Source organism: Capra hircus, chromosome 5 (assembly GCF_001704415.2).
Source record: "Capra hircus breed San Clemente chromosome 5, ASM170441v1, whole genome shotgun sequence".
Taxonomy (NCBI): Eukaryota; Metazoa; Chordata; class Mammalia; order Artiodactyla; family Bovidae; genus Capra; species Capra hircus.
This window is the reverse complement of record NC_030812.1, coordinates 90,215,868-90,232,210: the sequence shown is the minus strand read 5'-3', so window position 1 is coordinate 90,232,210 and position 16,343 is coordinate 90,215,868. Positions and strand designations below refer to the sequence as shown.

General features: G+C 36.0%; 1 protein-coding gene across 1 annotated transcript in view; it reads left to right on the top strand.

The window, feature by feature from the left end:
* The window catches only part of PIK3C2G (phosphatidylinositol-4-phosphate 3-kinase catalytic subunit type 2 gamma), a 470,847-nt gene that overhangs the window by 151,434 nt on the left and 303,070 nt on the right, over nt 1-16,343 (top strand). The window contains exons 15-16 of the mRNA XM_018048420.1: nt 59-189; nt 8,123-8,311. Of these exons, the coding sequence (XP_017903909.1) occupies nt 59-189; nt 8,123-8,311 (320 nt within the window). The remainder of the gene's footprint in view (nt 1-58; nt 190-8,122; nt 8,312-16,343) is intronic.

The following is a 16,343-nucleotide window of genomic DNA, read 5'->3' as shown; positions in this document are numbered from 1 at the left end:
TTAATGATGCATTTTTCAGGCATTTGATACGTGGCAAACCATCTTTTTGTTATTTCAGATTGATTTTCCAGCTACTGAGTGGGAGTATATGAAACTTGATTCTGAAGAGAATGGAAGTGATCTTGAAGAACCACCAAAAGAATGTTTAAAACATATTGCCAGACTATCACAAAAACAGACTCCGATACTGTAAGTGAGCCAGTTTTGGGGAGGGAATTTTGCCTCTTTTCATGATACCAGCAATCATTCTAGAAGCACTCATATCTGTTAAGAGTGAACCTTCTTTCCAACATAACTCCTCTCGTTTCCTACGATCACACCTTTTGGATGATCCACTAATACTTAGGAGCTAAGTTAGTAATTGTGGGTTTTTTTAAGATTTTTTTTTTCTCATGACACTCAGAAACTTTAACTTTGGTCAAAAGAAAAATAAAAAGATTGGAAAACATTCATTTCAGAATGACAAAGCAGAGACTGATAGATACAGATCAGCATTTAACAGTGATAAACCATGGTTCTTCAGTTAGATAGAAAATTGTTTTGGTAAACCAGAAAATGTAAAATCTAATTATAATGACATTGAAAAAGAACAGAAATAGCTTATGTCTTAATACCACTAAATTAGTAACTAAAGGAGTACTTAAATTTTGTCAAACAGAAATTCTCTGGGAAAGAGATATCCCAGGAAGAATTATAAGAGATTACTAATTCTGTGTACTTACTGTTTGTACTTAATATTTGATAATCTCTAAGCCACAGTTTTGGAGAAGGCGATGGCACCCCACTCCAGTACTCTTGCCTGGAGAATCCCATGGAGGGAGGAGCCTGGTAGGGTGCAGTCCATGAGGTCATGAAGAGTCGGACACGACTAAGCGACTTCACTTTCACTTTTTACTTTCATGCATTGGAGAAGGAAATGGCAACCAACTCCAGTGCTCTTGCCTGGAGAATTGCAGGGATGGGGGAGCCTGGTGAGCTGCCGTCTATGGGGTCGCACAAAGTTGGACATGACTGCAGCAACTTAGCAGCAGCAGTAGCAGCAAGCCACAGTGAACCCCACTGGTTCATGGGGTTGTGAGGAGTCAGACATGACTGAGCAACTGAACTAAACTGAAAAGAGGAAGTGAGCAGTACAGTAAAGTAACTGATGTAATATTTTAGGCAGAAGGTCATGGTCACTAGAACGAGGGCAATGGCAGTGGACATTGTGAACATTGATAGTAATGGCTGGATTTGGAGCATATCTGGGAGTTGAAAAGGCATGACTTGATGATTAATAGTAAATTGGAGTGAAGCCAAATGAGAAACGAAATAATCAAGGTAATTCATTGAAGAGTCTAAGGTTTGAAATTGCTGAACTGGGCAGATATTAGAGCCATTTTATGGAAGAGGGATTAGTTTGAGACCTTCCAGACTGAGGTGTTGAACGTGATTAAGCATTTCTGTTCAGTTCAGTTCAGTCGCTCAGTAGTGTCCGACTCTTTGTGACCCCATGAACCGCAGCACACCAGGCCTCCCTGTCCATAACCAACTCCCAGAGTTTACCCAAACCCATGTCCATCAAGTCAATGATGCCATCCAACCATCTCATCCCCTGTCATCCCCTTCTCCTCCTGCCCTCAACCTTTCCCAGCATCAGGGTCTTTTCAAATGAGTCAGCTCTTTGCATCAGGTGGCCAAAATACTGGAGTTTCAGCTTTAGTATCAGTCCTTCCAATGAACACCCAGGACTGATCTCCTTTAGGATGGACTGGTTGCTCTCCTTGCAGTCCAAGGGACTCTCCAGAGTCTTCTCCAACACCACAGTTCAAAAGCATCAGTTCTTCTGCAGTCAGCTTTCTTTATAGTCCAACTCTCACATCCACACATGGCCACTGGAAAAACTAGTTTGGGGTAATCTTGTTAATGCCCTGAGCTCTAATTTCCGCACATCCTACTATGTTCCTCATTCACTTCAAGCCAATGACGTCTCTTTACTTCTCATATTTCACATGTGCCGTTCCCTCTCCCATCTCAGAGTCTTCTTATTTGGAATTTCCTCTTCATGAAATACTCCTTCCTCGTTCTTCACATGGCTGAATCATCTCATCTTGTAGTGAAAGTGTTAAAATGCTAGTTGTTCAGTCATGTCTGACTCTTCACAACCCCGTGGACTGTACCCGCGAGGCTCCTAGGTCCATGGGTTTCTCCAGGCACAACACTGGAGTAGGTAGCCATTTCTTCCCCCAAAGGACCTTTCCAACCCAGAGATCAAACCTGGATCTCCTGCATTGCAGGAAGATTCTTTACCATTTGAGCCACCAGGGAAGCCCCTCAACCTGTAGGTCCTCACTTAATTGTGATCTTCTCAAAGAGACCTTCGTTTATGACCCTATCAAATGAAGTTTTTCCCTCTTTAGAATCTCTCTTATTACCTTTTTATCACACGTAACACAATCTGGCATCATCCTGTTTATTAATGTGTTTTTTTTTTTCTCATTTATTTGTGAGAACCAAGAGAACCAGGAACCTATCTTGTTTGTTACTACGTTTCCAGCGTTCTACATTGTGCCTGATAAATAATACGTGTAAAATAAATGTTGTAAAGGATAAAGTTCCTTGGCATAGAGTTTGGTATAAAAATGACCTTAAGGATTCTCATAGTCCTTATGACACATATTTTGATGATCCATCGTTATTCTAAACTATTGCCATCTTAATTAGATGAAGCATCTTTTGATAGTTCGTATTCAAAAATATAAAACTTAACATTTAAAAAGTATGTCACATATCGGAGACTGATATATTTGTATGATAGATTTTTTTAAATATAAAAAGTTGTTATCCTTTGAAATTTTAAATATGTTCAAACAAAAAATGTCAAAACCAACAAATAAATAAGCACAGAAACTGCCTTTAAATATTAAAGGTTTGTGTTTTTAAACTAGCCCCAGTGAATTCTAACTGGTTTTATACTTAAGTTTTTCATTTACATGGATAACTTATACATAAAATAAGCAACATTTTTTCTGTTTTGCTCACTCAAATACAATTATTAATGCTCAGTAGAGTACAGTTTCATTCAGGACTGTGAAAACAGATGGAGAACAGTCTTCAATGTGATAAAACTTATGTTATAAACAGATTACATTCATTTTCCAAATACCACATTTTATCATTTAGTTGGTGACATACTTGTCTTCTTTCAAATTGGTTAAATGTAAGCAGTTGAGAAGTTCAGACAATGAAGTTTGGTGAAAATGTACTATAACATTTGTAAAAATAAGAAGAATACCTTCTTGATGACCTCTAAAGAAAAGTATCTAATGTAAAGAAAATCTCAGAACATAAAGTAAAAAACAAATGTTTTGAAAGAAATTATGCCTCCACCTCTAGCCATGAAGGTTACCTATTATATTACTAAACTAGTCCTCCTGAAATGAAATATGACACAAGAGAAATACATATAAAGCAACTGCTCTCAGAAATTGAGCAGAGAAGGCTTGAGGTGAACCCATGAGTAAAAAGGCCTTCAGACCCAGAGACGTTTTCTGTATCATAGCTCTAGAAGTTATAATTAAAGAAGAGCAGGCAGGTCTTACCTCCTGAGATTAAAAAATAAATAAATAAATAAGGCAGAAATCACAGAGTTTAATAATTGTGAGGCAGCTAGAATTTCCAGAGAATAATAGTGGAGAAAGGGAGATCCACAGGATAGGAGCTTCAGAAATATGTAGTAGTGTCCCCTTATGTATTCAGCTGAGTACTGAGCCACTCATGAGCACATGGAGATTTTATAGCAAAAGAACTGCTACAGGGAGATGTGAAATAAATGTAGATTCTAGAGGTTGCACAATGCTGGGAGACATAAATTTTCTGACCGGTAATGATGCAGAAAGATCACAGAACACCTCAGCACTCAATAAAGAAAGATGCATATTAGGAGTAAGTGTGCGCTAGCTCAAGATTTAGGGCTGTGCTTGGCCTAGTCTAACACATCATAAAAACAGACCCCAAGAGGATCAAGCTGCCTCCTAAAAAAAAAAAAAAAAAAAAAAAAAACTGGAAACATTTAGCACTCAAATATAGCAAAATGTAGACTGTGAATAAAGTAGGATTTTAAAAGTTTAGTGTACAACCAATAATTGCTAAACATAGGAAGAGTCAGGAATATATAACCATAGACCAGGATTTAAGGAGGCAGTTAACAGAAACAGCTTCAGATATTTTGCATGCGTGCTAAGTTGCTTCGGTTGTATCCAACTCTTTGCAACCCCATGGACAATAGCATGCCAGGCTTCTCTGTCCGTTGGATTCTGCGGACAAGTACAGTGGAGTAGGTTGCCATTTCCTCCTCCAGCAAATATTTTACAACTGTAATAAAGGTACTTATGGGTTTAAATTAAAAGATACATATGGGTGAACAAATGAAGTAGAGAAATGGAAATTTAAGAACTGAAAAGCACAGTATCTAAATTTTTAAAAATCACTGGAAAAACTTAATAGATTGCATAATAAGAACAAAAAAAAAGAACAGTGAGTTTAAAGAATGGGCGATATAAATTATCCATGTTGAAGTACAGAAAGAACAAAACCTGAAAATAGTGATACAGCCTTGTGACCTATAGGACAATTATCAAGCAATGTAATAAGTATGTATTGGACACACAAGAGTGAAGAGAGATAGTGAAGAAAAAAAAAATTCTTAAAGAGATAATAGCCAAAATTTTACAAGTTTAATTAAAAAAAAAATCACCTACAGATATAAGAAACTTAGCAAATCCCAAACACACACACACACACACACACACACACACACACACATCACCTAAGCTCATCATAGTCAAATTTCTGAAAACTAAAGATAAATATAAAATTTTTGTAAGGCTTCAGAGAAAGTCAGAAAATCACATTCATGGGATAAGCTATAATTCTACAGATTTCTCATTCAGTTCAGTTCAGTTCAGTTCAGTCGCTCAGTCATGTCCGACTCTTTGTGACCCCATGAATCACAACACGCCAGGCCTCCCTGTCCATCACCATCTCCCGGAGTTCACTCAGGCTCACGTCCATCAAGTCCATGATGCCATCCAGCCATCTCATCCTTGGTCGTCCCCTTCTCCTCCTGCCCCCAATCCCTCCCAGCATCAGAGTCTTTTCCAGTGAGTCAACTCTTCGCATGAGGTGGCCAAAGTATTGGAGTTTCAGCTTTAGCATCATTCCTTCCAAAGAAATCCCAGGGTTGATCTCCTTCAGAATGGACTGGTTGGATCTCCTTGCAGTCCAAGGGACTCTCAAGAGTCTTCTCCAACACCACAGTTCAAAAGCATCAATTCTTCAGCGCTCAGCCTTCTTCACAGTCCAACTCTCACATCCATACATGACCACTGGAAAAACCATAGCCTTGACTAGGCAGACCTTAGTCGGCAAAGTAATGTCTCTGGTTTTGAATATACTATCTAGGTTGGTCATAACTTTTCTTCCAAGGAGTAAGCGTCTTTTAATTTTAATTTAATTTAATTTAATGTTGTCTTTTAATTTAATTTAATTTAATGTTGTTTACAGGTGCATATTTTGAATACAATAATTCAGCTAGATTAAAATTAAAGAATTGAGAAAGATATATAAGGAAAATCATTACATCTTGATATATTTGGGGAAAAAAATTGACAAAATTCAGCACCAATTCATGATAAAAACTCTCAAAACTGGGAATAGAGTGGGACTTCCTCAACCTTCAACTCCTGAGTTGAATCTGGAACTATAGGAAAAGCTAGAGTTAGCATTATATTAAATGATGCAAGAATAAATGTTTTCTCCCTAAGTCTGGCAACAAAGATGCTTACCTAAATATTCCTGTTCATTGCTGTACCATCAGTCCTCACCAGTGCACTATCCCATGGGAAAAAAAAAATTTTTAAGTGTGTAAAAGTCAAATAAAACTGGCTCTATTTTCAGATGGGTAATTATGTAAGATCATAGCATTTGAGATTAATGTACAAAATGCAACTATATTCCAGTAAAAAAAATAGAAAATAAATTTCATTTTTCTAAATTCTATCAGTATTTACAATATCAACATCTCTATCCCCTGAAGAAGGGAATGGCAACCCACTTCAGTATTCTTGCCTGGAGAACTCCATGGACAGAGGAGCCTGGAGTGCTAGAGCCCATGGGGTTGCAAAGAATGAGACATGACCGAGTGACTAACACACACATATTTAAAAATGCAAAACTTTGCTAGGAGAAGTTAAAGAAAACCTCAGTAAATAGAAGGATATATCATGTCATTGATTAGAATAACCGTTATTAATAAGATGACAGTTCTAGTAGTTCCAAAATAGGGATAAAAATGCAATTATAATCTGTTAGAAAGTGTAATTTTTTTTCAAATGATCAGTATGCTTTTAATTAAACTCCAGTGACTTGCATAATATTTTTTAATGGGCAAAATTAAAGAATGGCAAAATGCTATACAATTGGTTCTGTCATACCCTACACCTGCTAATGTGAAATGCAACAACCACTTCAGAAAGCAGTTTCTTCAAAAGGTAAACACATGACATACAACAAAGTCATTTCCCTCCATGGTACTTCCTGGGAGAAATGAAAATACTCCTGTACAAATACATGCACACAAAAGCTTTATTCATAACATTCCAAAACAGGAAACACTCCCAGTGTCCATCAGGTAAGAGAAAGGATAAGCAAATTATGATATGCTCATATAAAGGAGTAATACTCATTAAATAAAAGAAATAATCTACTGATATACTCAACAGTATGGATAATTTCAAAAAATTATACATAGTGAAAGAAGCTATAAATAAAAGAATATTCATGATTCTGTTTATATGAAATTTGAAAGTAGATATTATTTGTCTAAAATGAAAGAAGTCATACTACTGCTCACCTCTGGTAGCATAAGAAACATTTTATATCTTGAAAAGAGTGTGGATTTTATTATGCTTAATATGTGCATTTGTCAGAATTTAATTAACTGAATCCATGCATTCTCTTTTATGTAAATTATGCTTCAATAAAAGAGAAAAAAAGCATTGTTCAATATTGAAAAATGAATTCAGTTAAAACAAAATAATTAGTTTTAGTAGCATAGTAATAATTTTATTATGGAATATTTTTCCTCTGGGGGGTTTCTGGTGAAGAAGGTAGTGACAAAAGAGAAAAAGAGCGCAAATGTACCTCAAAAACCATCCTCTGTGATTCATTTCTTTCATTATGCAGATGGAGAGGATTTCAGAAGATATCATACAGAAATAATAACATTTAAAGTCTGTTAATAATTCTTGCTATCCCTTCTTGGGAGTTTTAGTTAATGAAAGCTGAGTGACAGAGTGTCAGTTTTTAGGAGACAGTGTTGAAAAGCTGTCATTGTCGTGTGAGAAATGCTGTCCTTCAGTTCAACTGTGGGCTTGAATGCTTTTCTTGGAGTGTAAGCAAAACATGGTAAACTGTCAGTGAATCAATGGCCTTTGTCCCAGATCTAGATCTTCTGAGGGACACACTTGTGCATGTGAGAAAGTCCTATTCAGTGGCATTTTAACTCCAAACTTCCAACAAACTCTAAGAATTTAAAGCCAGAATCCAAGGATGAAATGACATCTTTGTTTCTGAAGTTTAGAGCAAAAAGTTTTCTGACCTCTGATGAAACTTGCTTCGAAATGAAGGAATATCATCTTTAAAATGTGCCATTTCTCCACAGGGCCCAGTTGAGTCTAAGTTAATTTCCAAATACAGTAAGAAAGTAAATGGTTGATAATCTTTGTTCTAAGTAGTACATGTGGCAGAATTGATAAACTTGGTCTGCCTTAAAGGAGACAGAAACTTTGCTAACCAGAATGACAATTTTTAAAAAGTGGCAAAGATAAGAGCAAGGAAAAATACATGTGAATTATCTGAACTGAAGTACATTTTATTTAATTTTTCTATAAAAGATTAAATTAGTGGGAAATAATCAGATAAAATAACCTATCAAACTGTCCCAAGAAGATAAAGGACTTATTTTCCAAAAGAAACTAAAAATCAAAGAACTAGACCTAATATTTTGTACTGACTGTTCATAGCAAACGTTTGTTATTGTCACAAACTCCAGTAAATTATCACTTCCAATCTGGTTTTGCAGCCTCTCTGAGGAAAAGAGAAGATACTTATGGTTTTATCGCTTCTACTGCAACAATGAAAATTGCTCCCTTCCTTTGGTCTTGGGAAGTGCCCCTGGATGGGATGAAAGAACTGTTTCAGAAATGCATACCATTTTAAGAAGATGGAAATTCTCTCACCCTTTGGAGGCACTTGGACTTTTGACTTCCAGGTAAGAATTGCATGACAGGCATGATATTACTAATGTGAAAATTTTAAAGAGAAAAACTGTAACTCTCTATGAGTAATTCAATATCAATTCTGTTTATTTCCAATTTCAGTAGCTGTAGATATTAAATTTAGATAAATGCAAGCTGTGAATATAAATTTGAAACAAAGCTAAACTATAATTGTGTCTTCTAAACTAAACTTAAAATAAAATTAATGGCCAGAGTTTCTTAAATGGGGAGTCTAGTTGCTCTTTGAGAAATAACTACCAAAAAATATTGAATAGGGAAAAATAAACTTCTCTACATATCTCTCTCTCAAAACAAAAGAATCCTCAAAAACTGAAACAGTATCTTTTACTATTGAAATATGCAAAGCCTGGCAAAATACCCTGTTTATAGTAGGTGTCCATTTAGTAAAACAATGATAATGATAACAAAATGAAAAAAAAAAAGCCTATCCCTTGTGTATTCTGTCTCTTCCCTAGAATAAAATGCATGGTGGTTGAGAATCTGGTGGATAATGATGTCATCGTCTAGTTAAGAGGAAGCATGTGGGAACAAGTGTGATGTCTGGTTCTGGCTTGGGGAAGCAACTCTTACTTGGCTTCTGCTTCACATTCAAAGCCAAGAAGAGATATTTTAAGTCTGTCTTCATGGCATCAGCACTGATGCCATGAAGAAAGTCTGCAATTTCTAGAGTCAGAGAAGGAGTATGACACTCAGCTCTGTTCCGAATTCTTTCTCGAGATCCTGAAGAAGGAGAAAGGAGGGAAAGAAAGTGACACAAAGGACTTTTCAAACAATTTTTTTTGGTTTATTTTAAAATCTGTGTCTTTTATAAAACTTCTAGCATGTGAAAGGAGGAGAAAGGAATTTTTTTTTCTATTTTTCGTAGGAGTTACTAGAAGCTTCCTCTCAATCTTCCAAGTTCAAAATTTACAAATTATCTTAAAATTCTATGTTTTTTGTGCCTTGTACATTGAATATTTCTGTTTTCTGATGTCTTTCATAATTACTGTGCACTCATATACCCACCTTCTTTGATAAATGATAGAACATAGATAGATACATAGATAGAATTTGTCTTTTGGTTGAGCTTGCGCCTTTCCCCCTTTTTATAAGGCTTCCTCTACGTGGACATTCTTTGACCTCACTAAGTAAAACTGACCACATGTTCCTACTACAGTGCTTTGTTTCTTTATGAATTATATTATATTGCATTGTGTTTACACACAACACGTGAGACATGTAATTTACCCACATTAGAATGAGAGCTAGTAGTGAGTAGTAGTAGTGAAGTCGCTCAGTCATGTCCGACTCTTTGTGACCCCATGGGCTGTAGCCTACCAAGCTTATCTATCCGTGGGATTTTCCAGGCAATAGTACTGGAATGGATTGCCGTTTTCTTCTCCAAGGGATCTTCCTGACCCAGGGATTGAACCCAGGTCTCCCGCATTGTAGACAGAGGCTTTACCGTCTGAGCCACCAGGGAAGTCTACAGAATGAGAGCTAGTTAAGCCCAAATAGTTCATCATAGTGTTTCTGTTTCCCACAAGCTTAATAATACCTGAGACATAGTAATTACTCAATATTGAATCAATCACTCTCAAAAATTCATTATGATTATTTATACCTTATTTTAAAATAATATTTAAACTATATTATTTGAAGAAATCATCAATTATCCTTGTTTCTTACATCTCCATATACAGTTGAATTAATTAATGAAATAATTATATAAGAAAATCAATTAACAATTGGTTTCATTGGAATTACTTACAGTTCATTCTTATATTTCAAGAAACTTCTGGAAGAAATGAGTTCCTATTTTCATCTTACTCTTTACTTCTTTCTGATTTAGATAAGAGTAGCCAACATCTAAAAAAACTTTTTTTTAATTCTAATTGTTTTTTAGCTCAAGTAAGACTTAGAAAAATAGCACAGTTATTGTTTTGTCATTCCTGAACTGATTAGCTCATAGAAGATTGGTTCAAAATGTAAAGGCTAAAAAAAAGTATGAAGGTAACAATTCACAGAATAAGAGAAGATATTAGCAAATCCTATATCTTAATAAAGGAATGGAATTCAGAATATATACTCTTATGACTCAATAACCAGACAATAAATAACCTAATTTTTAAAAAAGAATAGTCAGAGGGTCTAACATTTCCTCAAAGAAAATATAGACATATCCAATAAGCATGTGGAAAGATGCTCAGCATCATTAATCACTAGGGAAATATAAATGAAAACCACATTGAGATATCACTTGACACTAACTAGGATGGCTATAATCAGAAAGACAATTAGCTTTGGCAAGAATGTGAAGAAATTGGAAATCTCATATATTGCTCGTGGGAATATAAAACGGGGCAGCCAGTTTGGAAACCAGTTAGTCAGTTTCTTAAATACTAAACATCAAGTTAACATATGACCTAACAATTCCACTCTTAGGTATATACTCAAAAATGAAAAATAGGTTCCCTCAAAAATTTCTCCATGGATGTTCAGACCAGCATTATTTACAATAGCCAAAAAGTAAAAACAACTCAAATGGCCATCAAATAATGAATGGATAGATAAAATGTGGTCTGTCCATGCAATGTTAGAATATTCCATAAGAAGAAGTCAATATTAATGTATGTTACAACATGAATGAACCTTGAAAACATGTTAAGCAAACAAAGCTAGTCACAAAAGACCACATGTTTTATGATGCCCTGCTGCTGCTGCTGCTGCTGAGTCGCTTCAGTCGTGTCCAACTCTGTGCGACCCCATAGACGGCAGCCCACCAGGCTCCACCGTCCCTGGGATTCTCCAGGCAAGAACACTGGAGTGGGTTGCCATTTCCTTCTCCAATGCATGAAAGTGAAAGTGAAGTCGCTCAGTCGTGTCCAACTCCTAGCAACCCCATGGACTGCAGCCTACCAGGCTCCTCCGCCCATGGGATTTTCCAAGCAAGAGTACTGGAGTGGGGTGCCATTGCCTTCTCCGTTATGATGCCCAGAGATAGGCAAATGGATGGAGACAGAAAGTAGATCAGTGATCACCTAGGGCGAGAGGAGTTTGGGGCAATGTAGGGAATGAGAGCCAGTGGTTATGAGATTTCTTTTGTGGTTATGGTTCAGTAACTTTGGGAGGAAGCTAAAAGCCATTAAATCGTACACTGAGTGAATTGTATGGTATTTGTTACATCTTTACAAAACTGTTAAAAATACTTAAAGAATGATTGTAAAGGCAAAACTATTAGTATGACTCTATATCACTAAAGCCTAGTTTTCTTATGGGATAATTTTTTAAAGTTTCTAAAGCATTAACTATGGCCTTTTTTTGATAGCTTAATGTTCCATTAAGATGTACTTTGATCTATTTTAAAGACATTTAAATGTATTAAGTAATATTTTCTTGTAAAGTTCATGGAATATTTTTTACAAAAATCTTTATCAGCATGAAGCCTGCTTAGTTTTCTTGCTTATAGATAGAGAGGATTCACTAGATGGACTTCTGTATTCTCTGATTCCTGATAACTAAGCATCTCTACCTGAAGAGATGTTGAACATCTATTTGAGTCCCTTAATGTTTTAAGTATAAAGTTTAGATTTTCATGTAGTGCTCCCTTAATATGGCCTCATTTTATTATCTATAATAACCCTATAAAACAAAAACTATTATTATCCCAGTTTTACCTTTGAGGAAACTGAGGCTTACAAGGGTTAAATTGCCCAAATGGCACTTGTAAGTTAAGGAGCTAGAGTTAAATCCAGAGATTTGGAGCTTGCCATCCTCACCCTATAATTCACACCATTCCTACAGAAATACATGCTGTTTGTTTATGTACTAAATATGTAAATAAAACTATCCTAAAGTAGTTTGATTATAGTAAATAGCAGTACTTACATTTGGATGTTTCCACTTCACTGTGTAATTTCTTTTTTTCTGAATAATCAGAGTTTTAGACGTTATGAGGACCGGTTTCAGATAGAGTGGTGTTTAGTAAGCATCATTCAAGGAACTTAGTAGAAACTTGATTTATTTACACATTGAACAGTTCTTTATCATGCATCAAAAAAGGTCACTGAAAAGGTTGAAGTGTTTCCACTGTACTCATCCTCCGACTCCCACTCTCAGTTTAACAGAACTGTTAAAAAACTTGAGGACAGACTATTTCGAGAAATGAACCTTTCAACTTCTCTAAATCAAAAGTGACTTCTCTGAGAACAAACAGTATGTGCTTGTTAAGTAAGTTGTCAGAGTGAGTTCTTCAGAGGTCTATATTTTGTCTCTGTTGAATAATCTATTTTTTTTTCCAGTGGCTTAACCTCATGAGAACCAGCGTGCTCCATTTCTAGCTTAGATAATTTTTAATATTGCTGATTACTTAATCCTGTTTGAAGATTCACCACCTCCTGCTGGCTTCCTTTTAGCAAGAGACATGTTGAAATTTGATTTAGCTCTTGTGGGCCATAGGGTGTTAATATTTCCACAGCTGAGTGTTAACAGTGTATTCACCGGGTACTGATACTTCCATTAGAGAAGGCAGTGCTGTCAGAATACCAGAGACCAAGGGCTAAGGTCTGCAGTTCTTGGCAGATGGTTGCTATTTTCTTGAACCCTGGTGCACAGACGCAACTATTCAACTACTAATAATAAGCAGAAATTACCCAAGGAATTAGAAGGCAGTTCAAGGAAAGCATTCATTTAAAAATAGCAACTCTGAATTAGCAGCAGAGGATTACATCAGAAGCTTAAATAAAAATTTGACAAGGTACTAGAACTTCCCATCCTACATGAAGTGAAATTATTGTTTTGCAGAAACAAGAGCAATACTTAATAGGCAGTGCCTTAGCTTTCAAAATCAGTTTCCCTGGAAAAATGTCCCACAAAAATGTTTGCATCAAACCACTGTATTCTTTATTGTAGAGATTAATGTACCAAAGTCATTCTTAACTAACATTGTAAGCAGGCCAAAGAGAATATGGAAAAGGTAGACAGCTATAACTTCCACATTTGACTAAACAATCAACTAATAGATGATGATGTATCCTTTCCATTCATTTTCTGAGTAAAAATATATGTATATGGAAACTGGCACACAATGAATCAAAGAAGCAGAATAGGACATAGCAACTGTGTTTAAATAACATACAATTCAGAGGGAAAGACTCAAACTGAAGATCACCACACAATGTTCTCTAGACTATAATCATAGTGTTGAGTGCTGTATGCCCCCAAGGAAGAGAGAGGCAGATTCTCTCAGAGGACGTAAGAAACGTTTTGCAAAGGAATTGAATTCTGACTTGAAACATTCATAGGCATTTCCTGAGTGGAGAAGAGAGGAAATGGAATTCCAGAAAGAAAGACTAGATGGTCAAAGTTATGGAAGTTCAGAGACTAATGAGAGATTCACTATAATATTAGAAGGGAATGGTATTGGGAGACAAAGTTGAAAAGGTTGGATCAGTTTAGATCATTCAATTACTCATAACTAACTTTATTGCAGCCCATGGAATCTTAAAAATGGGACTTACACAGTCCGATTTATTTTGTACAAGGATAATTCTGTGCATTAATGTAAAGTGTGGACTGTAAAGAAGAATAACAGCAAGGATATTAGATGCAGGTATAGAAATAGTCTACTTGAAAAGCGGTCCAGGCCTGCTCTAGACATCAGTAGAAATTTACAGAGCAGACTGGAGAAACATTTCAGAGGAAAGTGAACAAGAGAGGAAATAAGGAAGACTGAAATTTTTGATTTAGGTAAATGATAGATAATTACATCATTATCCAAGACAAGAGTTGTGGATGAAAGAGCAAATTTGGGTTTTGAAGTTGGATGCCATCTTCAAGGCCTCAAAGAGGAAATGGAGAAAAATAATTTGTGCCTCTTGGAATAAGATTGATCGTAAAGGTGAGAAGATCACTAAAGTTGAAGGAGGTAAGAGAAAGATTTTGATGTTTGGACCTCTTATGTTTGTTTAAATAAAAGAGCTCCAAGCATGTTTACAAACTGAGATGGAAGATGCATGAAGGGAAGCTCAGAAAACAGGGATGGGTGGAGTGACAAAATGAGATGACACCAACACCCAACAGACTGGACCAAAAATGAAAATAGAGCTGTTATCAAGGAAAGAGAGTAACTTGTTCCTCTCAGTTGGGAGGGAATGAAATATATGAATGGAATTATAGGTAACTATGGATATGGAGAAAGGAGTACAACAAGGCTGAATATTGCTACCCTGTTTGTTTAACTTATATGCAGAGCGCATCATGCAAAATGCTGGGCTAGATGAGTTACAAGCAGGAATCAATTGCAGGGAACAATATCAACAATGATATGCAGATGATACCACTCTAATGGCTGAAAGCAAAGATGAACTAAAAAGATTCTTGATGAAGATGAAAGAGGAGTGAAAAGGCCGGCTTAAAACTCAGTGTTAAATATATATATATATATATATATATATAATCATGGCATCCGGTCTCATCACTTCATGGCGAGTAGAAGGGGAAAAGGTGGAAGTAGTGACAGATTTTCTCTTCTTGGTCTCTAAAATCACTGCAGATGGTGACTGCAACAATAAAATCAGAAGACAATTGTTTCTTGAGAGGAAAGCTATGACAAACCTAGACAGTGTACTAAAAAGCAAATACATCATTTTGCTGGCAAAGGTCCATATAGTCAAAGCTTTGGTCTTTACAGTAGTCATGTGTGGATGTGAAAGTTGGACCTTAAAGAAGGCAGAACACTGAAAAATTAATGCTTTCAAACTGTGGTGCTGAAGAAAACTCTTGAGAGTACCTTGGACAGTAAAGAAATAAAACCAGTCAATCCTAAAGGAAATAAACCATGAATACTCATTGGAAGGACTGATGCTGAAACTGAAACACCAATGCTTTAGCCACACGATGCAAAGAGTCAACTCATTGGAAAAGCCCCTAATCCTGTGAAAGATTGAAGGCAGAAGGAGAAGAAGGCGATGGAGGATGAGATGGTTGGATGGTGTCACTGATTCAGTGGACATGAACTTGGGCAAACTGGGAAATGGTGAAGGACAGGGAGGCCTGACATGCTGCAGTCCATGGTGTCTCAAAGCCTCGGACATGATTTAGCGGCTGAACAACAACAAATGGATATGGAAGAGAAAAATGTGAAGGTTTCAGTATTCCACATGAAGAGAGAGTCAAAGTGATATACTGAGAATGAAGAGCTTAAAACTGCACAAACCAGAATATGAATCTTACCTTTGTGTATTTTTGAAGAGTTTATGGAGTTGCTTCCAAATTTCACAGTTGACAATATAAGCTTTGAAATCAAACATCTGTCTCTGTCACTTATTACCTGAATCACTTCAGTCAAGTTTTCTTTTTCTTTTTTTTAAGTTTTATTTATTTATGTACTTTACAATATTGTATTGGTTTTGCCATACATTGACATGAATCCGCCATGGGTGTATATGTGTTCCCCATCCTGAACTCCCCTCCCACCTCCCGCCATCGGGAGTAATAAGTATCACGCATTGTACCTTAAGGATAAAGTACTTATGGGAACTTTCAACAAATGCTACCAGTCAGTCTTGTCAACATCATCCTCTTCCTGGTATCTATATTTTTAAGAGTATTTAGAGTTTTCAGATTTTTTTCAATGCTAAATTGTAAATATCATAAATTCATGGGAACAATTTCATTTCTAGTAAGCTTCACTAAGCTTAAATTCACTTGTCAAAATGTATATGATAAAAGAGCAAATTTATATTTGAAAATTGAATAGTGACTTATAGCTTACTTATTAAGCACTTTCAAAATATTATGTGATTAACCTACAAAACAGTCTCTTTAATATTGTTACCAACATGTACAGTTTCCCCCATTTTATGCATTTCCACTTTATAGATGAAGAAATTGATATCCAGTTTGTCTATTCATTCATTCAGTAGATACTTACTAATGGCCTGTTCATGATAGACACTTCTCTAGGCCCTGAAGCTAGTATATTAAGCAAAAAGAAACATAATCCTGCTTTTATGGAGCTGTAGT